This window comes from Cinclus cinclus, chromosome 5 (assembly GCF_963662255.1).
Source record: "Cinclus cinclus chromosome 5, bCinCin1.1, whole genome shotgun sequence".
Classification (NCBI taxonomy): Eukaryota; Metazoa; Chordata; class Aves; order Passeriformes; family Cinclidae; genus Cinclus; species Cinclus cinclus.
Window position 1 is genome coordinate 52024346 of NC_085050.1, and position 24932 is coordinate 52049277.

The following is a 24932-nucleotide window of genomic DNA, read 5'->3' on the forward strand; positions in this document are numbered from 1 at the left end:
TATGTTCTGATTCTACTTTCAACAATATTGGGAAAAGATGATAAAGAAACATCAGAATTCTAGAGTCTCACTGGGCCATCTTAGATGTTAATATAGAATAATAAAACTTCTGAGTGTTCTCTTTCTCTGGTGGTGATTTTCTTATGGCAATAGGCACAGGATGTACAAAATTCAAAACCAACACGGAATCTGAATGTGGTATTTTCAAACAGTGAAATATTTTACAAACAAATCCTGCAAAAGGAATCTTTTGACAACAATAAAAACATTTGTGTTGCTGTTCATGCAGAAGGTGAATACAATAAAGTCAGTCAGCATCCTGGAAATACATGTTAGAAAGGTCACTCTCCATGTCTTAGTTCTCCCTTTACTTCTCCAAGCACGTGTTCAAACAGGCATGACAAACCATTCAGATTTTGTGTTTGAACCACATTACAGACAAACAAGCTCTCTGCTGTGTACAAAACCCCCTGCATCTTCTGTTTTATTTTGTTTTATTTAATATTTTAATTAGTTTTAGTTTTTGCCTAGAATGTTTGGCATATATACTATTTTAGAGCCAGAAGAAAGTTTTAGCAGATGAAGACCTGTTTGCTCCAAGAATATGAAACCAGCACCATCTGGTAACTGAAATAATTGTGGGGGCATATAAAATGAGACTTACATTGCAATTCTTCCATCTCAAGTTGTAGGGATGGTGCAAAGAGAATAGCACCTAGGAGAGAAGAGACAGCAAAAATCTTACCTTACCTGTGATCTTTCCTGAGTATGGGGAAATGTGTAGAAGGGTGGTGACTACTAGCACCAATGCTATGCCATTGTTAACATTCTCCAGGAGAATGCTAAAATGTGAGATAACAACCTGGATTTATCATCCACCTTCAGCTGTTTTAACTGCCTGCAGGCCATTCCTGAGCCCTGGCATCCATTAGTCCCAGGATCTCAATGGCCTGCTGTCCTATGAGATTAACAGAGTTTAGTTGCAGTGGAAGGCATGTGGTGGGGGCATTGTAATTAAAGCACATTATTAAGGTTTTAGACTGGTAGAGTGATAGCTCTTTCCAATACTGAGGAGACAAGAAGCTACAAATGCTTGGAAGAAAAAAACTGAACTGAAAACCATGAAGAATATACACAAAAGTGTTTTCATCACTATCTCTAAAAGGGTCAAGAATATGAGAGTCTAGGGATAAGCACTGAAAACAGAAGGGACTGAAGACGGTACATATAGAGATACAGGAAATCTTGTGTGTCTGGTCCCAACAAAAGGCAAAAAAATATGCTCCAAGGGAATATATATATAATATAATATTATATATATATATATAATATATATATATATATATATATGTATATAACCAACAGCCCCTTAGAAATAATTTTAAATACAAGGGAAAAATCTTTGTTCCCAGATGTGCAATCTGTCAAAATCCCTGTCACAGGTATCACAAAGGCTAAGATCTTAACTGGATTATACAAAAGACTATCATGTATTATTAAGATACTATTATCTTTACGCAAAGGTAAATAATGACAAACCACGCACATCTTCTTTCCTCAGAGCTCAAATCAACACTCAGATGAAAGCAAATCTCTTACTTAGAACACTTTCACTGTGCAACAGAGAGCAGGGCAGAGAGGTCTCCTATCAAGCTCTGATCTAAGATGGCCTGGCTGATGGCCAGGACACACCAGTACACAAAAACCAGGGCCAGAGAAGTTCTAAGACACAGTCGTGGAAGAGGGCTTAGCCTTGAAGCACCAGGCATCATCACCACTTCCACTCCTGGATCTAGCTCAGTCCACTGAACTTGTCTGATCCCAGTTACAGTATATGCATCCCTAGTAAAGATGTACACACTGAGACTGAGGCCTTCAGTAACTATTCATTAATTCAGCTTTCTCCTAATCTCTGAAATTGCTGATGTTGGTCACTGTCAAAGCAAAGATCATTTGAACACCTACTAAACATCTGACATTACATTTAAGTCCCACGGGCACAGGTAATAGGTATTCTTGTGAATGCATTGACCTAAGCAAAAGCTTCCGGTGTCTTCTAGAAAACTGTTTATTGTTGCAGAAAGGTTTCTGTGCATGTGTCAACTGACAGTATCTAAGCACAGTTAGTTCCTATATATATACACACACACACAATATAGACCCACTGTATTCATCCCATTAAAAAACTGGCAAGAAGCTCCAGTCTGAAGCTAAATATTGGACATAGACAGAAATTGCAAACATTACCTTTTGAAACCAAAACAGACAACTGTAATGAGCCGAAATTGCCAAGTCTGAGGTAAGTACTGAGGAAAAGGTTATTCAACACTGAAGAGAAGATGGTTGGGGAGAGGGAGTCTAAAATATTCTTTAAAAACACTAATCTCATACAGGCAGACTGTGTGTAGACATATTCCGGGCAGGTTTTAAAGCCCAATAGTATACTTAAGCTTACCTGCTTGAGCACAAGGCAGCAGGGACATCCAGCTAAGTCATTCATTCAGCTGGAGTCCCTCTATCCCAGTGTTCAAAAGAATATTCTTGGTTGTTCATGGGCATCCAAAACTAGATTAAGCTCTGAGTAAGAATCCTGAACTGCAGGATGTCTTTCTCAAGCACAGGCTCCCATTCCAATAAAATGGCACCTTGCACATAACAAAGAGAGAAGCACAGTATTCTGCTTGGTAGACAAAATCTTGGCTAAATAGCAAGACCTGAGAGTAGTTAAGAGACATAAAGATTGCAAACAAGTAACAATATATTACCTTGTTGAATAATTCCTTTAACAACAGAAATATATTCCTCAGGTTTCTGATCAGTAGAAATCTCTTTGCTGCCTCCAGCTAAGGTTAGTATCTCATAAAGAATCTCTGAATTCTCCACTCCACAAAGCAGAATGACCACATTATCTGAAGGTTTCAGAACTTGCTCCAGAAAATAACTTCTTTTTTGATTCAGGCAGTTAAGGAGTCCACATGAAAGTATAAGGAGTTTACATTTATAAGATGGTAAACAGAGTAGCTCCTGGTTCTTGAAAGATGAATTCTCTAGATCATAGAGTAAGATTCCTTCTTTGTTCACTATGAGTCCAAAAAGAGATTTTAAATACAGAGCCCACTCTTCTGCTTCTTGTTCATATATCACGAGGATATCCTTTGTATTTTCTAGAGATAAGAAAACATTAAAAAATATTTTCAAATGTGTTTTAAATCCATTATAAATACCAGAAGACAGACTGTTTGTTTCCCCCCCAAAAAAACCCTGAGGTGCTGAAGAAATTACCTTCAGCAGAAATCAGCTCATCACCTTGAAATGACAACAATCTCCTTTTTTTCTAAAACCAAAGCAGAAAATTTGTCCACAGAAATACTGGAAAAATAGCTCAGGATATTATGTTCAGAATAAATAATATTTCAGAATAAATATTGAAACTGCAGTGTAGGAAGCAGAGCACCTTCACACATTCTGCTCACTCCTAGAATCTTGACAAATAGGTGATAGTATTAAAAACAGAATACTTAGCTTTTAATGACAGAAGAATATATATTTGAACACATGAACATGATCCAACTTCATTAGAAAACTGATTGGTATCTTTAGGGTATTTGTCAGCACGGTGTTAGGAGAGTAATTTGTGATCTTTCTTTTCTGTCCTTATTCTAAGAAAATTACTTGAGACCTGACAAAAATAAATCTAGAACTGTATTTTTTTTAGTTCTCTTTCCCTTTAAGATGTAAAACATGATGCTAGTAAGACAACTAATACCCTTTCACAGTGTTACTAGGGTGACAGTTCGAGACAAAGGCAACAGGCACAAGCTGAAACACAGGAGGCTGCCTCTGAGCATCAGGAAATGCTTTTTTTTTAGCGTGAGCACTGGCACATGCTGCCTGGAAAGGGTGTGGAATCTGTTTCCTTGGAGCTACTCAAAAGGTGACTGGATATGTTCCTGGCTCTGGGTGTACACGAGAGTTCCCAGATGACCCATCCAACCTCAGTCATTTTGTGGTCATGTGAAACCATCAAAAACTGCGATTTGATGAGCAACACAATAACAATATACATCAAGCCAGGGTAGCTTAATATCCCCAGAGCAGTTCACAATCACAGCCCTGTGGAGCAACCATGTGAGGCTGAGGAACAGAGACAGCTTCTGCACTTTACTTTCACTGTGCTTCATGGTGTCTGCCTGCTGGTCGGCGTCAGGCAGCCTGACTGACACTTGCCTGCAGTGCACCACAGCTCCTCTGAGTGCCTAAGATGCTGTACTGTGAGCAACAGGAGATACGGAAACAGGGGACGTACACAGAGTTTCTGGGGTACACAAAGGATGTGGGCAGGGGGATGCACTGTCGCAAACACAGTCCAGATGTAGCTAAGGAGAACAAAAATATTGTCAAGGATCCCACGTAAGTCCACATATAAAAGAAAAAATGGAACCTGTATCTCCAGTCCAGGATTAATGCTTATATTATTTGTCTTCCTTTTAGAAGAAATTTTTTCTGCACTTTGTTCATCCATCCATTCTTTCAGGCATCGGGAGATGCCTGAAACAAAGTTTACCCAGCAAAAAACTGACTAAAACTTGTAGAATAGGGACACTATCATTTAATCTTTTGAGTTCATTACATGTCTACAAACTGCTTAGAGGACAGTTGCCATATTTTCAAGATTTGTAAATGCTCACCCTTTCACAAAGTTTTCTGTCACAGGAAATTACAAAGGGCCATGCTCAACATGGTAGCAGGTGATGATATTTCAAGTTAACTAGCTCTAACCAGTACATTAAAGCAGGCTCATATCTGTCAAAATGGACTTGGAGTGGTGTATTTCCCATGGTAAAAGCAATCTGAAAAATACCTGTTTCTGATGAAATGCTGAAGGTTAAGAGCAGGAAAAATAGCAGTGTATTTCTCATTTAATTCAGAGCAAAATTGTTTGGTTTATGATGCTGCGATAAAAAAAATCTACTTGATGCAATGCTATTTTCAGAATCTCATCTGATCTTCCATAAGACTCATAGACAGACATGCACAAAGTAGAAACAAAAATATATGAACTGCTGCACAGTTTCAAACGAGGAAACTGTATTAACAGTGTTGTAAAGCCAGAAGCTCTTTCAGTCTGACCACACAGTTTCATATCGCAGAAAATGGAACAAGCAAGTACCTTCTATTTTCAGTCCCTATTAACTAAAAGCACTGTAGTCGTTCTTTAAAAATAGGGATATAAAGATAATACTTCCATCATAAGGAAAATTTAATAATTCATTCTTTACACTCTGTTTGAATTCACCTAGTTCTAACTTACAGTCATAATATAATTTCATATATTTCTGCAATCCTAAGGGAGCATCTGTTCTTCTGCTTTCAGGAATCTGTCCCCTAAGGTCTTCAGATTCCCATGAAGTGACTCTTAGACTTGCCTTCATTACAGTTTGTAAACTGGGATTAATATTCTTCCCAATACAATGGAAACATTATAGAACTCTTCCTATTTTTTTTCTGTAGTTTTGTGAACCCTCCTGCCTTTTCAAAATACTTTCAGAGAAAACCAGAACTGTGTACAGGGTAGGGGCTCTGCCATACAATGCATGGGAAGAAAAAACAACCCTGTGTATGCACATGGGCTCATAAACAATTAATTTCACATTCATTCACCCCTGTGCAAATAGAAAGTACAAGGCTTGAGTACTCAAGAAATTCTAGAGATAAAAGTGAGAAACATGCATTGAAAGGATAAAAGAAGACAAAGTAATTCCACTTCCATACGGAATATCTGCACCAGTCTGTGGCTTTGATCTTAGCTAAGCAGGAATGAGAAAGGGGTTTAACGATGTTTATTGAAGGGTGAACTGCATTTCTTCTTAACTATATTGATTTTTATGTATGAGAAAGAAAGCTTTATTTGTACAAGAAAGGGGAGTTAAATATATCTAACACCACACTTGATGGAATAAAGGCTCTGCAGCACACATCTCATAGAGCTCTAATGCAATATGGTTCCCCTATTTAATTTGTCTTTTCTATCTATCTACAGAGGAAAGAGCCATGCTGTTGAGCAGGGGTTTTCATACTGCACTTTGGTGCAATGTTTATTGAAGCAAGCAGCAAGTGCTATCAAGTTACCTAGGGGAAACCAAATGTGGGTATGATTTGAATTATAAGCTTGCATTTTTTTTCAGGCATTGATCTTCCTTCTATATTAAGAGTTAACGTCAACATTAAGCAGGAATGTAAGGTTTACCTCTTACTTCCCTCAAATTGTATTACAAGGCAAAATATCACTATTTTGAAATACTTGTCTGAATTGAAATGTGGAGTCCAAGTCTATGCCACAAACAGCTATGATGTCCCCTATCAAAAATCTACTCTATGTGCTACTAGCTTTTTCCTGTCATATAGTGCTTTCGCCTTCAGAGATTCTACTAAGATGCATATGCAGGCAGCTTACTTGAAAATTAAAGCCCACCAAAACTCTGCCTTCAGAACAGTATTATTTTAACCTGAAAAAAAAGGTAAAAAAAAATTTAAAATCCAGCTTCAATGAAACACTACCTGGTACTGAATGTACAGTAACATTGCTCAACTTTTCAGCCAGAGTTTTTTTGCCCTTCATTACTTTTGCCTCTTAATGAATAATTCTTTGAATTTACTGCACTTGAAATGTAATGTAAGTTGAGATTAATTTTGTTCCCTGGAAAGTTAATTTAATAGAAACTATCATATCCTGACAAAATTAAGCTGTGCTTCATCTGCTCCTACCTGGAAACTGACTCAAAGGTAGAAATAAAATGTATTATTAGTTCAGCAATGAGAAACAGTAAGAGACTATACGCAGTCATCCATAACCTGAAAGGGGTTCTTCTGACAAGCAAAACTCTTCTCTAGTTACTCATGCATGGTTGCCCAAGAAAGCACATCTCAGCTCAAGAAAGCACATCACATGTCATCTGAAGGGCTCTTTGAAAAAGCCTGCTAGATCCTATGAGACTACTGTGACCAAGAAGGAATCAAGAACTTGTGCATTCAGCACAAAATAACATGTATTTTATGGCAAGAGTTATAAAATATAGTAGGGGAAGAGGGAGGGGGAAAAGAAAGCAAGTCTATTAGAGAGTTAAAGGAAACCCCAAGAACCCTGAAATGCACCAAACACACCAGGGATGCAAAGGAATTGAATTGAAAATTTGGGTCTACTAGGTGCTCTTCAACAGATATTTCAGTATATAAACCTTGCAATCTTGTAAAAGATAATTTTTGTATGCTTAGAAATAATCAAGAAGCACTTAGTAAAACTCATCTTCTAGAATAACACTGCACAGGTGTCAATTCATTTACTATCTTTTTAAAGGTCTTTTAGATTTGTAGGAGTTTGTAAAGGTTTGCAGGTGAAATGCTTTACTTCTAGATATCTTTGACCTGCATTTTACTACAGTTGTTTCCAAAAAACTCAGCACTAACATACTTTGTTTGACTTAAATAAGGCTGATTACAATTAGGGTTTAAAAACTGGATCTACAGTCCCACTACCTTAAGATGTTTTGGTGTAAAAAAAGTCAGGTTTGAACATCAACTTTTACCCAAGTTTTAATGGAAAGATGGATCAGGGGTGTCCGGTGTTTTTCAGTTAGGGTACTGCAGCCTAACAATGGAATTCTCTGGTTTTCACTCAGCTCCCCATGAACTCCTACAACCACATACCCAGCCTACCACAGTCAGCTCTAACAAAAATGAAATGCAAGTCTGTTTACAATCCTCACCTCAATCCCATCAGTCTTTGATACCAGTGTGAAGAAAACACCCTCTCAAATTGTTCTCCACCACTATGCTGAGAAAGGACAGGACCAATTGCTGGACAAAGGATAAAATTTGTCCCTTTTATTTCTTCCTGTCACAGATGTCCTCTGATGGAGAATGGAAGGTTGTTTGATCTTTTTAAAGTATCAGCCTTAAAACAAAAGACATTTGAGAAAGAAATGTATGAACTCCGTCAGTATGCAATGAAATACTGTCCATCAGCAAAAATTTGTTAAAATAAGTACAGTAGTTAAATACCTCAAAGGAGAAGAAGAAAGGCACACAAGTTCTTGCTCACGTTCTCATAATATATTGGTGTAAAATCTGGGCAATATAAAATGATATGGAATTGCATACATTGCATCTTTAATTATTTTTGTGAATAGCAGACTATACTCTCCAGGTTTACCATGAGTATCTTTTCATGCTAAAAACTTACACAAAAAGAAACAGTATTTTTTTTCAGGCAAGCAGTGCCAGGATAGAGCTATTCAACACTTTACAAGTTGACTGCACTCACCTACTTCACCCCATAGGATGAAACTGTGGAGATAGTTAAGGGTCATGACACAATGAAAAAAACAAGGAACATGAGAAATATAAGGAAGCATAAAATAACACAGACTCCCCTCTTTACTCAGAGATTTTCAAAACTTTTCTTCTAATCTCAAGAAGAGTAATTTCCATCTGGGCTGTAAGGAGAATGAGAATGACAAGCATACATAACAGTTCAAGTGAGATTTTAGAATCTAAAGATTTTAATCTCTTGGGCCCTTTGCAATCTTTTGACAAAGATTCAACCATTCATATCTTCACACTGCTTGCCCTGATCACTTAACAGTCATATGATAACTGGAAAAAGTTTCACCAGCATTTCAACAACCCCTGCAATCTAACATTTGGAAACAGAATGAGAACATTTAATTCAGCATTAATGAGTGCCCCTCACCCATCCAGAAGGAACTGACTTTCCCAGTCAGCACGCCTCACATACATCCAGTAAATGTGTCTCAAAATGCAACTCCAGCTCTTGGTTGCTGGAATTCTGCAAAGCAAATCCCCTGAAGCAAGCCAAAATGCATTCATGGTGGGAAGGACAGCAGAAAGCACTTTAGAACTACTTGCAGATAATGGAAACTGTTTTCAAGGCAGTTCATGTTGCTTCTCTGAGGTGTTCCAGTAAAGAAAATGAAAATTATAAAAGCCACTTGGAAACTTTAGAGTGAGATCACAAAGTAGTGAAATTGCTGCAGCGCTGTGGTACACCTGTTTCAATTAAAGCAATTATCCTAAAACACAGGGTATTTCTGCCCTCACTGTATCAGCCAGCAGTGGCTGCACATCTATTCTTAAATGCCTATTTAACTAGCATGTAATAAGAACATTTTCATTGTTTATGTGCCTTCTGTTGGTAATTGCTAAATTGTATGTGAGAACAAATACTTGCTCTATCTGTATAAGATCAAGCTTCATGTCTTCATCCTTCTTCTTGCTAAGTTTAGTGAGGTCTGGAGTGGGCAAAATTAGGTTCTACAGAGAGGAAAAAATTTTGTACAGATGGCATCAGTTTATGCTTGATCTAGCTGGCTTTCCCCGTAAAGAAATTCTACTGATCTTCCTTAGAGTAACAACGGGAACACAGAACCAAATAAATTCCTGGGGTGTCTTCCCACAGCATCAACTGGACAAAGGTAGACCAGAAAGACACCTGACTATCAAACATGATAAAGCTAACATTTTGCCCCAAAAGCTGTTTCTCATTAAGCAACATGGCCTTATTATCTGGTTTAGGCCTTTGTCTCTGATCTGTCCTATGGATCCTTACATCTGAACACCTACTGATGCACAGGTGCTCTTGCTTCTAATGAACAAGGCTAAACAATAACTTGGGATGTAGGGATATAGAGGCCAGAACTCATTTTGCGATTTCAAGGCAGACGTCCTCCTTTATCACAATTGCAATGAGGCAAAATTTCGTGTCATTGCAGACACTTCCTTGAGAGCAAATCACACCTTCAGTAGATTTTAGCACAAAACAACCAGGTAATTCAGAAATTATTTAGACATGAACAAATCATGAAGAGAAAAATATACCATAATGACAGCATGGAGAGCTGAAGTAATATACTACTATTTAGGAACAAGTTTTTAAGGTCACATGAAAAGCTGAACAAGTCTTTAAAGTCACAGGAAGATCTGAGCAAAGTGTATAAAATTTGCATGAACAGATGCTATTGCTACCAGAAACAACTACCACCTGAAGATTTCATTTACCCTGTCACTATAAGTATGGTTTTATAAACATGAAATTTAAAAAAAAAAAAATGGTAACATGTTAGGGCAGACCAAAGCATCCTCTTTTTTATTTGAATTTTTTTTTTAATTACCATGGTTTCTCTTATTAGGATCTCTTTAGATGTTCCCATCCTGACTTAGTGCAGACAGTTTTGGATTTATGATCACATTTAAACTCTACTCACTTAAATTCAATGTAGTTGCTTTTTCTTTTGCCTTCTCTTGCTTTTCTTCTCTGTCCCCTTTGATTTCATTGTTACTTCAATTTCTCATAAATTCTTTAATTTATTCAAAATAAGAAACAAAGAATGGAATACATGCTATGCAGATATTATTTATGGAAAATAGTCTCATGAAATTCAGTACTTTTACCTCTATCAAAAAAGAGTATATATCTCAGAAAATAGTGCTTACACAACAAAACAAAACCTACTAATCTTGCAAGAAATAATATTTTGTGTAAGTTGCTGTGATTCCAACAGCTATGGTCTGGGAAGGTCACGCTGTAGCAACTGATGTACAAAACAAGAAAAGTGTTTTACACCTTAAGTAGTCTAGTCTGTATGCCAAGGATTTGACAGACACTGATCATCAAGCAGTGTTTATCAACAAACAGCACCATTTATTGCAAATTATGCTCAGAGATTTCTGTGTTCTCTCAATTTGTAATGTGATAAAATACACTGAATTAACTGTAGATGACATCCCATCAATTCCTAAATTACAGGTTACCATTGACACTAGAAATTTGTAGAAATCTGGCTGAATTCTCAGAGCAGTCATAAAATAGTTTGGGTTGGAAGGGACCCTTTAAGACCATCTCCTTTCTAGCCCCTGCCATGGGAAGGGACACCTTTTACTAGACCAGGTTGTTCAGAGGCCCATCCAACCTTGAATGTTTCCTTTTATGGGGTGTCAACAGCTTCTTTGGGCAACCTGCGTATCAGGAAACCCGTATTTCAGTGTATCATCCACACTTGGGTTTCCAAAACTACTGCTTCCTTTGCCACAAGTCAGCAGAGCACTGAGGGAGGGATTCTGAGATCCCACAAATTAGATGGCTTGATCTTCTGCTTTTGCAATATGATTTTAAATCCATTTTTTAATGCATCTCATTTACTTGAGCATTCAATCCAGAAATTTAAGTAAATGTGAGAAGCAGTTTTTGTTTGATGTATAACATGTTGAAGTTATGAGGCTGTAGAATAAATTGTCCTCCAGTTTCAGCTCACTTCTTTCCTCCCTTTCTGACACATACACGATGGTCACTAAAAATACCCAAACAACAACAAAGGAATAACCCGAGACAAAGCTCTCATTGGTGTTGGACAATCACTTTATAATTTTGTTTTAACCTTTTTAACAGCATTTATGCTAATATTGCACACAGAAGTAAATGAAGTAGAAAATCGTTATATAAATGTGCAGCTTCATAAAATGAGCAATGATAGAGGTACCAGTGAGTTAGAAACCAAGCTAAATAAAACACTCAGGAACAACTGCAGTGGAAGGCTGACTTCTCTATATTAAACCCACCTCTGGTCTCTCTATATTGCCTTAAGACAAAGATTCTACAGACTAGCTATATAGCTAACTACTTTTATTTCTGTCCGTCAGATAAAGAAAACAGCTTAGTTAAATGAATGCCAACCTGCCTTCACAAGCACAGGCCTGCAAAATCGACTGTGATGCCCGAATACTGCTACAGCTTGCATAAGATTCAGAAGACATTTTTCCAATAAGAATACCTCCTCAGTGTAAGTTTTAACACATGCAATTATCTTCCCCCTTAGCAAAATAAATTCCCAAAATTATTACTGGTCTTAAAATAAAAACAAATTGGAAAGTTACCTGGATAACAATTTTGGGTCCTCCTCTAGTAAGGAGACCTTGCAGAAAGATTTTGTATAACTACTACTGCTTTAGACCACAAGGATGCTTCCTGGAAATAAACCAGTTCTGTATCTTGAGTTTCTTGCAAATAGATTTACCATACAATACACACATACCTGCTATACATTGCTGTCATTACAGAATAGCCTCACTGTGGGATGATAGAAACAGGAAAAGTATATTTACAGAATTATGTACGCTGGAAGAAAAGTATCTCACCAGTACTTCCACCTTTTCAAACACTATCATCCATTTCTAGTTAGAAAGGTACAAAAAAGAAAAACAAATCTCTCCTGAACTGTTTTTGAGACCAAATTAAACCTTATCTCACTACAGTCAGAGAACCTGTGTAGTTCAAATACAGTAAAACTCAGAAGCCTGAGGCAGACCGGCCAGGACCAAAGAATTACAAAGCATCCTGCTTTTTACATCAAGTCCCTTGTTGTTTGATTAAATCTATGTAACTAAATTTTTACTTTCCTCTTGAACATTCAGAAGACGAAAAGATCTTAAAAAAAACCAGGTTGATGCTGTCATAGGTCTATCTCCATTGTCACTGTACTTGTATTTTACTGGTGTCCAATGTAAGACTCCTCAGGATCCCACACATCCCACAGAGTTTAACACACACCGAGTGCTAGCTGCTCAGCAATAACTACCTGCACATTTGGTAAAGGTATGAAACACGATGTGCAGCTTAAATTTTCCTCCTCTGGAGTTTATTCTGCCCATGTTCCATTTTCCATTTACTGCAGATTAATGTTGTAACTGCACAAACATCTCAAAACTTTAGAATCACACCTCATGTGGACTGCCTGCAAAGGCCATGGGACCAGACTAGAGCAAAACTAAAATAAATGCTCATCAACATACCCTGCATGGCTCCCAGGCCCTACTGCTGAACTCTGCCCATCCTGTTTAGTAGGGAACACTACTTACCAACATGGAAGTAGCCTTGCAGTATTAGGAAATGAAGTCCTTAGAGTGCTCCCTGACCACATCCACTCAGTGCTAGAGTACACTGACATAAGCGTGAAGCTGAGCTCCCACCCTCTGGGGCACACTTGCGCCAAAGCAGGTGCCTCAAGAGACACTTTTGAACATAGCTACTTTTACTGAATCTATAGCTGGTACAGACTGCAGTGCCATATGCTCCTGTAGTGTTTAATGCACTTACAGGTTCCTGGCCTGGCTAATCAGGACCACAACAAAATGAAACATTTCTTAAATGCTTATTATGATATCAAAATTCAGTGATCCAGATTTTAGCAACATACCAATAAGAGAAATATCCACAAACAAAACAACATGTTCAAGAGTCAGTTTCAAAAAATGACAGTGCTTATGCATCTTGAGAGACTTCTCATCATTCTGATCTTTCAGTAAGAAATAAAAACTTACAAAAGTAGAGGAACTTAAGTTTGGAAATACTCCTCCAAACACTTCTACTACTTTAATAAAGACTTAGATATCCAGTACCGGATTGTTATTTTGTTACACAAGAGAGAAAACTTTTTCACCTATTAAGCAAAACAGATTGTTCAGGGGAGAGCATGTACATTTGGAAATTCAAATGTTACAATGCTTATCTGTGGCATAATTGTGGTGAGAGAAAGAAAATAATTTTTAATTTTATATTTATAAATATGAAATATTTTGAAAGGATACCTTTTAACTATGTTATTTAAGGCACAGTTGTGTTCAAAATTAATACTATTCATTGTTACACACGTCATTCAAAATGAGCATGGACTCAACAGCACGGGGGAGTATAAAAACTATGGTATACGTTATATATTTGCAAGCTAAGATATAGAAACATGGTTTGCCATTTTAATGAATTCTATAAGCATCTGTGTTGAAATACAGGCTGTAAGTTTGCCAGTAAAACATAGCTGTTTTTAAACTCTCTTAGAAAACCAACTGACAATAGCTTGGCAAGGACACTAGCAGAAAATTAAAATGAAACTTTCCTGAATGTACCCTTTAAGCAGAAAATTCTTCTGTTTCCAAACTTCTAAATGTAGAATCTGGCCTAAAATTTCACTGAAACTACATTTTTCCCAATTTAATTATTACAGACTATTTCGTTCAAGGCCAAATTAGATTTGGCCTCCTCTAAAATAGCTTGTCTTGAATAGGGAACAGAATTGATAAGGGAGAGAAACACATTTGAAAGTTTTAATGATAAGATTACTCTGTTACAAAACCAAAATGCATGTATAAGAACCTTAAAGTTTTGATTAAAAACATTGGCAGAATTTCCTTTGATAGTGCACAGCAACAGGCTTTGTTGATTGAAGTTATTCTGAGACACACTAGGCTGGGGAATTGGCTTTCCATGTTTACAGGTAGGAAGTCTACAGCAACCAGAGACTCAGTGAAGTATCTACAAATAGACATCTCAGAGGGGTGGAGGAAAAAAGATATATTGAGTTTTGTACATTTTTATTAGATTTTCCAGATACTATGGAACATGCTTTCCAAGCAAGACCACTTGTATTATTTGATTAAATCTTTATAAAGTTTTCTCATAATATCAGCCTATCTTTAAAAAATACTGTTTAAAAGATTCATATTAATTGGAAATGCAAATTACCTTTAGATACTAAAAGTAATATTAAGCTGCTAGAGTTTACTTTCTGGACAGAGAATAATTTAGTCACTCGTAAAGATGTTGGTCTATCTGGCTTACTTAAAGGCCTTGCTTTTGTCAGAAAAATCCACAAACGCCAGAGGTTTATGTCCACAAAGGAGACAGAGGAGTCCTACAACTTTATTCAAATACGTGAATAAACGGAGAGAGTCTACTGGGGCACACGCCCACGGGGTTTTCCCTCCTGAGGTTTCAGAGGGCGCAGCCTCCTTTTATCCTAAACTCCCAGCTGCATGTTGCCCTCTTCCTTTCCCCATCTGAGGTCAAGGGAAGGTACTGCCTTCCTGAACCACCTGACCCGTTCTCCCCCTTGAACCTACTACTTTACCACAAAGTTCAGAAACTCAGACTTGTCTGAGACCCTTGTCTACGACCCTTGTCTGCTTCAGGAGCCAAGCTCCCTGAGCTCTGCAACCAACCTGCTGCCCAGAGTTGGTAGAGACATTAAGATCTACTTCAAACATGTAAACACCCATACCTTCACCCATCAAACTGTTTATAAAGACATTAGCTTTCCTCTCAATCCCTCCTCTTCTTATTTATCAATTTGACTTTACAAACCCTAGTTATTATTAACCCTTTCTAACAACTAGGAACACTTGAAACAGCCCCTCCTGACTTTTCCAATCTGGTCCCTGCACCAGGAGTGGCAAGTAAATACAGAGAATAAAGTAGACAATGACAGTTCACTAGAATATGTCTAGAATGAATCACTAGAGGTCCTTGCCATCGGAGTCAATGGCTCCTAAGTACTGATAGCTGAGGTCTTCCATCCTTTTCTTCCAGCTGAGAAGTCCAAATCTCCAGGGTGTTAAAAACCTTGATCTGAGCATGATGGGTCCACCTGCCCTCCTGGTTGGAGGTTATGAACAGCAAAGGCCAAAGGAAGCGTCTGTACTAAGGGGGCTTCCTGTCCAAGTCGGACAAAATGACCTCAAGGGACCCCTATCAGGGACTCCAATGAGCTCAAGCCAGCACAAATGACCGCAAGTAAGCCCTGTGACCTCAAGCAACCCCTGATTTCCTACACCCTCAGCTCTCAGTGGGAGCAGCCTGCAGCACCCCACAGCAGATCATTACCAGACTGACAGGGGCAGGGATGCGAAGCAGACTTTCCCACAGCTTCCTTCCCAGCCTGGTCCCTCCATTCATCTTCTTCTCAAGGAGCTGGCTCCTCAGCAGAAGGATCTGAGCAAGCCAGGGAACTCACCTGGCTCACCTGGTAGCCCTTCAATTTTGCTGCACCCAGTCAGTACAGAGGTTAAACTCAGTTAAAAAAAACCCCAAAAGTGGTAAGTATTGTTACACAAAGTATAAAGCAACTTAGTGGACACAAGCCAACTTAATGTTCACGTCTCATTCCTCCTAGCCTCTCCCAACCCAATACAATGCATTTGAAGGGAACGGGCATATATATTTATGAAGATAGCACACACAGAGATAATTCACATACACACGCACACATTCACTGATAGCAGTTGAATAAAATGCACCTTCTCATCTTTCCCACTTATCAAAAGAACATTTGAAAATTTGTTCCCCTTTGGCATAAAATTCAAATTATACAGAGAAATCCCAGTGTCTGCGAGGAAACACTTCTCGGTTCAGCACAGGCTTCAGCGGTGTGAGCCCCTGGCACAACAGCAGATCCTGACACCCTTAACAATTCATTTCCAATCCTCTTTTTTATAAATTACTCACTGATTCCTTCCCAATTGCTGGTCTGGTGCCTATTTCCTTCCCTTTGGTACAGGGGTTCCCTGCATTTTTCCCCATCAGGGGTTATAAAAACTGTGTCATTATCCTTGCCTGTACCTTTACTGTTCCTTCCTCCCTTCTTTGAACCAATCCCTGGAAGGGCCCACTCGGCCACCTCTCCAGCACCTGCTCCTGCTGTGTGTGGGCTCTTACCCTCCCTCACTTTGAAGTAAACTTGAATGGAGACTATAACTCACTTGGATTGTTTATTTCAGTTCCCTCAAACAAAAGGCAATTGAAAATTCATTTTTCAGAGGACATTTTTTTCCTCTTAAAATAACTCCTCTAAACTGAGTTTACAATGGGAGCAAGGTGTTCTAGGCAGACACAGTCTGCTTGTACAACGTGAGATATGCTGGCCACCTTCTTGGGAGTTTTTATACATCAGCCTAATCACACACTCCTTGCCAGCACTACACAGCTCAGTCACAACTGAATTACAGGAATGCTACTGCAAACATTGCAAAAAAAGTCTTAGTAACAAAATTCCTTAGGAAAATCACTTCTGCTTGAAAGGTTTTATATTGAATGTTGGATATTTATTAGTTTCCCAGAGTATTTAGTATTTTTGAAGGGAACCTAATCAAACTCAGAAGATGTCTGGTTTCTGCTGTTAATGTGGCTTTGTTAATTTAACAAATTTATTTCTGTCACCATGAATATTATAATTTAACAAAAAGCAAATGCCCAAGTCTTTTCAATCACAAATTTTAATAAATCAGAGGAACACCACTCTTGTGGCTTCTAACTAAAGTACTGCTTGTTTTCATTTAGTGCTCACTATCATATTAGCATTAAACTGCTTTGAAGCCTGCACTGAATATAGCCTTTCATTTTTACAGAGGACACAGCACTGCCTAACATGAAGGCTTTTATTTTCAGTCTTCAAATAACTACAAATCGTCCATGTTCAATTCATTCCAGGCATACCATTATTTTTTCCTTTCAGCTATTTAAACAGTAAATGTTTCACAGATAAATGAAAATTATGAAAAACAGAAGGGTACACTATATGAAAATATGTTTAACATATATTACCTTTTTTCTTAAAAGTTTAATTCATAGATGTCATTCTATTCATTGTTCTGTTTTTCCCAAAGCCTTTAGAATTTTTGATATTTTCCACTAGAAAATAAATAACGTTTACTATTTCAATTGTACCTCTAATCTGATATTAAAAACAAACAGACAAACAAACACCACTTTTTATTGACTACAGTAAACAAACTTGAATTATTTATTCTTCACAACTTAACACTTACCCTATAGAGAGAGAAACTAAAAAAAAAATAGTATTTCCTTTTGGGTTTTGGTTTTTTCTTTATAATCTGAAGCAAGTATAACAATAAATAGTGAGTGAAAAGATTATTACTTCATTACATTTTGGCAGGAAAATACTTTATTTGAGAGACACAACACATGCATGTCCTCATCACTGAGAAATGTGGAAGATAAAGCACATCAACACATGATTTGAATTGTATGTGACAGGGTGAGAGTCAGGTTTGGGGACAGGGAGTTGTTTATCTTAGTCTGACATTTTTATTATAAGGAAGCATGCCTAGAGTAGGAGATCTAGGGCCTGGTATTAGCTCTTTGATCTAGCTGCTCTATTCAGTTGCACCTTAACTTGGTGTCAGGGCAAAACTCTGACAATCAGGAAAGCCTCTCTCCTGATGCTGGTTTCCCCAGAAAGGAAACCCAAGGATTCAGGCCTGGACAGAAGCTGTGGTACACTCCAGAAGAAGGACAAGACACAGCCATACATTTTTTTCAGCTATGAAAATCTGCAAGATTAAGCAGCTCACTTTAAGTAAGTTTACCAGCAGGTACAGAAAAATAAACTATGAAACTTGACAAAGGCATTGCATTTCAGCTTCATGGTGTTACATGAATTGTCTATTTCTTACATAGAAGCAACAGCAATGAACCTTAGCCACAGACTGCAGCTATTGATAGACACCTGCGTAAAGATTCAAGTCTTTACCATCTGTTAAACATGTGATCCAAATGCAAACAGGTGCTTTCCAAACTCAGCTGTACCTCTGCTTGAACTGTCTCAATGTCAAACATGTGTAAGACACTTCTGTAACTGTACACAAAAGCTCACAGAAACATTGAAAAACAAAGCAATGATGGGGATGGTAAGATCAATTTGCTTTAACTGTCAGGCCTGTGATAGCATAAATTATACATTATGGCTTCATACAAAGCCTTGCTTTTTTACAGTGCAGGGAGACAATAAACACTAAACTTCAACATCATTACATGAAACAGATTCCAGTTTAAAACTTAAATCTTGGTATTCGTGATTCCCTATCTTTGCAGTGGTTTCAAAAAATATTTTCAATACCATTCTGAAACTATTACTTCTGTTTACATTTAATAAAACATAGGGGGTTTTTATCACAGCTCACATTGCAGTAGTCTGATTTTGATTTTAAAAAAAAGCTCAGGACAACTTTTTTTCCTAACAATAGTCAGAAATCACTGGATCTCCCTTGGAGATGTAATTACATCACAAGTTTTGCTGCTGTTTGCATTGGGGTGCTTACGCTTGTTAGAGGAGAAAACATTATTATCTACAAGCAAATAAAGGTGTATATAAATGAATCAAATCCTCTAAGACCAGCTTCAAGAGATATAGAGATCGGGAAAGAGTCACACTTTGGATTTTGAGTCCCTGGGCACAAATGTTCTTCTTTTAAGGAACTGAGATTGTTGCTTTCTTTCTTTTTTTCATGACATCAGTAATATCAGCGATCCAGTTTTTGAAATGTTGGGTGGTCAATTGCTTCTATGCAAACTTCAGTAACTGCTGCTTGCAACAGAAGGGAGATGGGAGAGGATCTGCATAAGGAACACAGCTTGTTAGGATCAACTTTTGAATCTGAATGAGCATCCCAACACTTCCAAAGGCAAATTATAGCTTTGAAGTACTTCAGTTCTGGTTTCTTTGATACTCAAATTACTAATACATTATTAATAATATTAAAGTTACTTAATAATTAATATTGAATATTAATATTAAATTAGCATTATGATGTTATTACTGAATCTGCTTCAAAACTCCACCACTAGACCTCCTGGATTTTGAATCGAATCATTGTCTGAGAACTCCTTTTTTCTCTAAAAGTGAAGGAGCTGAAAAATTATTGACTACTAAAAATTCAAGCACTCCCTAATTCTTGAGAAAAACAAAAATCAAGTAGTACTTGTGTCTGTTCACTGTCTAGATTCCCTTCCAGAACACTGCTTGCATAAACATGGACCCAGAAACAGTTTAAGACACAGAAATGTACAGTGTGGAAATAAAAGATACGCAAGGAAACATCTCAATGAAGATAATTATGTTCCTGAGAGTGGAGAGGAGTGATGACTCCAACAAAGCATAGCAATGAAATTATCCTGTCAGCGCCTCTGGTCTCAAATGAAGGCAAATGTCATCAGAGATCATGCATTATAGATCTTTTATCTCTACTAGCTACAGCAGCTTTAATGGAATTTGCATAAAGTTCATTTGGTTAGGGTCTTCTGCAGAGTCCTTACAGGTAACAAGCCTGTCTCTCCCACCAAGCATCCCAAACAGCTTTCAGATTTGAGCTAGACTAGGCCTTAAGCAATCCACTTGAAGTAATCTCAGTACCTCACAGGTCACTATCTTCCATCAGGAGAAAAACAGACCTCTATGCACCTCTATGCACAACAGACCTCTTTCTATAAAAGAAAGGTTTGATGCTGTGGCAAACCTGCAGGAGAGAGGTTTGTGTGTGGAGGTCGCAGGTGGATGAGGCTTAGGCAGGGCAATACATGAAAAAATGACAGAGACAAATGATGCCAGAATAGAAGGCCAGCACATCCTCTGCTGGCTGAGCCTACTGTTTCTTGTTCCCTTGCCAATGTGTGGAACTGGCTGCGAGCAGCTGGGAAAGCAGCCATCCCTCTTCAGTGTTCTTACATATTTACTCAGCAATTACTCCAGCTATTTTACATGCACACTCAGGATCTGACTGCCTTTATTCACCAAGATCCAGACTCTAAACTATATGCCCCTAGGTCATGCACAGTTGAATCCTGTCATTGATACAGAATGATCATTGAGCATACTTCTGCAATTATCAGAATACTGCCCTGCTAACTGTTCACATCCACAAACATCAGTTTACCATTGTGATGACATATGCATATTTGGAAATGCTATTAAATGTAGTTTTGCTCATAGAAGTGACTTTCTTCTTTAAACAAGCTCACAGTACTGAAAGTTGGATCTAGATAGAAAACAACCGGTAACCACACCCATTTCACCACCAGCCTTAGGGAGAAAGCAAAGCAATACCAAGTTTCGATATTTAATCTTCAACTAACTTATTATAAAAGAGCTAGAAATACCACTTTGCCTTTCTTCCCTGTTTTTTTTATCTGTATAATGAGAGTAGTAGGTGAAGATGGCTTGCAAGCTAATGTCATTACAAATCTGTGCTCCATAACTAGTAATTAATGATTACTCTGATGTTATAAAACAGTAAAAAATATAAAGTACTTGGTAAAAAACCTGTCTTCACATCTGAATCAGTCATTTAAAATGATGAATCAGAACAGACTCAGGCCCTCAGACTTCTCTTTCTTGATTCCTCATTCAGAAAATGAGGATAAAATATTGTCCCACCTAATAAAAAAAATCACAAAAATAAAGCTAAGCTCCCCACAAGCAAGTCAGTGAAACCTCTGGTATCTGGCTACATGTCTTTCATTTCCTTGTTATTGAGTGCCCAGCTTGATTTAAGTGCTGCTGAGCCTTGCAAACACACATAAAGAACATGGGAGCAGTAAATAGTATTTCTGTGAATAAGGGAACACAACTGGGAAGAACGTGCACAGGGACATGGAGTCCCATGTTTCTGGCTAAGATTAAGGGCTGCCTCTGATTTACATGAGGCCTTCGTAAGTAATTTTACCTTTTCATCAAATTTTTCCACCAGTCAATGGGATAATGTGTTCCAACAATACCAAGGGAGTAACAAAACACACACTAACAGTTTTGAGGCACCCAGATATTGCAGTAAACACCAATAAAGGCATAAACAAAGAATTAATATTCCTGTGCAAAGTCTAGCACAGTTTTGCTGTGCACTACAGGCGGGATCCCATACAGAGAGCTAAGAGACTGCAAGGGGATGATCAATTTTTAATTAATGACATAACACGTGATTGTCCAATTAAGACTATCCCAGAGAGGATACACTTGTAGGACTGAATTAACATTGCTCGTGCAACTTTCATTCTTTAATTTCCTAACTTCTTAGTGCTGCATCTCCTCCTCTCCAGCAAAGCTAGGTCAGTACTGCGAGTCCGTACGAGGCGCACTCGATACTGCGTGCATTTGAGGGCTAGTTTTCGAGTGGAAACATGTGTTTCCACACCTTTTCTGGGTTAAGTAATGGTGGCCTGTCCACGGGGGTCGAAATCAGTAATTTTGTCCAAATGGAGGTGTAGGATTGGTCGTCAAGCCCACGCCACACGGCCACGTGGTGCACAGAAGTGAGAATCCCACCGAGAGTCCTGCCTCTCTTGGACTCGGGTACAACCGAGCGCTACCAGTGACGTGGCCCTGTGACAACATGAATGCACCTGTCCTGTCAAGAAAACCCGCACTGTAGCCCATATGCACTCTGGGGTCGGGTACAGGGCCTTGTACTCCACCGCTCGAACGCCACTGGGTTGCGACCAGCGCGGAGCCCCTAAGTGGCAGCACTCAGCATCGGGTCCCGGCGCGCCCACTAGTGCTGAAAGTACACGAAATGGAAAGCATGACAGGCACACTATGCTCTGCTGCACAGTTGTCTCAGTTGACATGTGTTTCCCTCCAAACACAGAGGCCAACTCAGGCTGTCCCTGGAAAACGCAACGGAGCACACCAGAATGTGGGGGGTCCCTGATGGACCATGGCAGTACTACCCCCAAGCGCTGCCACGCTTTACCCAGCGTTTCCTCCCCTCGGGTCGGGGCCTGGCGGCGTGTGCTACATGACCCCTGGCTTGAGAATCATGCACTGCACACAAGCTTTTGTCACGAGGATACGTCCGTGTGGCAGGTGAGTCCACCCGGAGGTCGTCAATTCCTGGCTGGCAGCGTCCATAGTTTCATGCGCTGCCAGCGCGTCCGTCCAACTGACTGGCCCGTGGACAAGGCCTCTGGGACCAGGACACTCCCATGGAGATGGGCTGCCCTAATCCGGCACGTTTGTTTCACCGGTTTTTGTGATACTGCTATTGGGGTGGCGAGTCCCAAAGCAGGGGGGGGCAGCACGCGCTACATCCCCACTCCCACTGGGGCAGAAGTCAGCTTAGTTACCCTTTACGGGTATCCAGTGGGACCACGAGGAGGTGTGACTTCCACAGCCATGCCCAGTCAGTAACAAGCCACTCTCAAGCTCCCTTAAGAGAGTCATAGTTCTTCAAGGGCACGGTCTCCACTCCACAACACAGCACCAGGACACAACACCTATGGGAACCGCCCCGCCCTCGCAACCCGCCCCACACCGACCTGCCGGGCTCATGGCTCCGATGCCTGCGCTGTACCGGTCCGAAGGCTCTGTCCCTGTCCGAGGGCGCTGTCCCTGTCCGAAGGCTCTGTCCCTGTCCGAGGGCTCTGTCCCTATCCGAGGGCGCTGTCCCGGTCCCAAGGCTCTGTCCTTGTCCGAGGGCACTGTCCCTGTCCGAGGGCGCTGTCCCTGTCCGAAGGCTCTGTCCCTGTCCGAGGACTCCGTCCCTGTCCAAGGACTCTGTCCCTGTCCGAGGGGTCTGTCCCTGTCCGAGGGCTCTCTCCCTGTCCGAAGGCTCTGTCCTTGTCCGAGGGCGCTGTCCCTGTCCGAAGGCTCTGTCCCTGTCCGAGGGCTCTGTCCTTGTCCGAAGGCTCTGTCCCTGTCCGAGGGCTCTGTCCCTGTCCGAAGGCTCTGTCCCTGTCCGAGGGCTCTGTCCTTGTCCGAGGGCGCTGTCCCTGTCCGAAGGCTCTGTCCCTGTCCGAAGGCTCTGTCCTTGTCCGAGGGCGCTGTCCCTGTCCGAGGGCTCTGTCCCTGTCCGAGGGCTCTGTCCTTGTCCGAGGGCGCTGTCCCTGTCCGAAGGCTCTGTCCCTGTCCCAGGGCTCTGTCCTTGTCCGAGGACTCTGTCCCTGTCCGAAGGCTCTGTCCCTGTCCGAGGGCTCTGTCCTTGTCCGAGGGCGCTGTCCCTGTCCGAAGGCTCTGTCCCTGTCCGAGGGCTCTGTCCCTGTCCGAAGGCTCTGTCCCTGTCCGAGGGCGCTGTCCCTGTCCGAGGGCTCTGTCCTTGTCCGAGGGCGCTGTCCCTGTCCGAAGGCTCTGTCCCTGTCCGAAGGCTCTGTCCTTGTCCGAGGGCGCTGTCCCTGTCCGAGGACTCTGTCCCGGTCCGAGGGCTCTGTCCCTGTCCGAAGGCTCTGTCCCTGTCCGAGGGCGCTGTCCCTGTCCGAGGGCTCTGTCCTTGTCCGAGGGCGCTGTCCCTGTCCGAAGGCTCTGTCCCTGTCCGAGGGCTCTGTCCTTGTCCGAGGGCGCTGTCCCTGTCCGAAGGCTCTGTCCCTGTCCGAGGGCTCTGTCCCTGTCCGAAGGCTCTGTCCCTGTCCGAGGGCGCTGTCCCTGTCCGAGGGCTCTGTCCTTGTCCGAGGGCGCTGTCCCTGTCCGAAGGCTCTGTCCCTGTCCGAGGGCGCTGTCCCTGTCCGAGGGCTCTGTCCCTGTCCGAGGGCTCTGTCCCTGTCCGAGGGCGCTGTCCCTGTCCGAGGGCTCTGTCCCTGTCCGAAGGCTCTGTCCCTGTCCGAGGGCGCTGTCCCTGTCCGAGGGCTCTGTCCTTGTCCGAGGGCGCTGTCCCTGTCCGAAGGCTCTGTCCCTGTCCGAGGGCGCTGTCCCTGTCCGAGGGCTCTGTCCCTGTCCGAGGGCTCTGTCCCTGTCCGAGGGCGCTGTCCCTGTCCGAGGGCTCTGTCCCTGTCCGAAGGCTCTGTCCCTGTCCGAGGGCGCTGTCCCAGCCGCGGTCGCCGCCTCCAGGACGGAAGCTCGGGGCCCTCCCCGGCTGCTGAGGCCGCGGGGCTCCGCTGCCCCTGGGCCCCACCCATATCCTGCCCTGAGCGCACACACACCCCCGGCATCTCCCCGTCACCCGCGGTAAGAGCCCTCTGCTGTCGAGCTGGGCTGGGTGTGGGGAGAAAACGAGCAGGGAGTCGAGCCTTTCCAGCTGTGCTAGTGTTGGGGTTTGGTTTGCTCTCACACTCATCCTGTGGAGAAAAGCCCCTCGGGGACGGGAGGCATCTGGGAGACGTACCCCAGCGATCAGGTGTTCTGGTGTGGTATGATTAGCACCTCCACGATATTATGCCGTTTGTTTATTTATTTTTCGGAGTGGTGCAGAGTAAAACAGAAACTAAAAAAAGTCAAAACGAGCAGCCCACGAGAAACACTGCAAACACTTCAGCTCACTACTGCACCGGCCACCAAAGTTATCCAGGAGACATCATTCAAGGTGGTATCTTCCAA

The 24932-nt window shown here is 41.0% G+C and overlaps 1 protein-coding gene across 1 annotated transcript in view; it reads right to left on the reverse strand.

Moving 5' to 3' along the window:
- Positions 1-4181, reverse strand: part of BANK1 (B cell scaffold protein with ankyrin repeats 1) — a 111451-nt gene extending 107270 nt beyond the window's left edge. The window contains exons 1-2 of the mRNA XM_062493654.1: positions 4166-4181; positions 2766-3164 (exon numbers count right to left, since the gene is read on the reverse strand). Of these exons, the coding sequence (XP_062349638.1) occupies positions 2766-3164; positions 4166-4181 (415 nt within the window). The remainder of the gene's footprint in view (positions 1-2765; positions 3165-4165) is intronic.
- Between the last annotated feature and the right edge of the window lie 20751 nt (positions 4182-24932).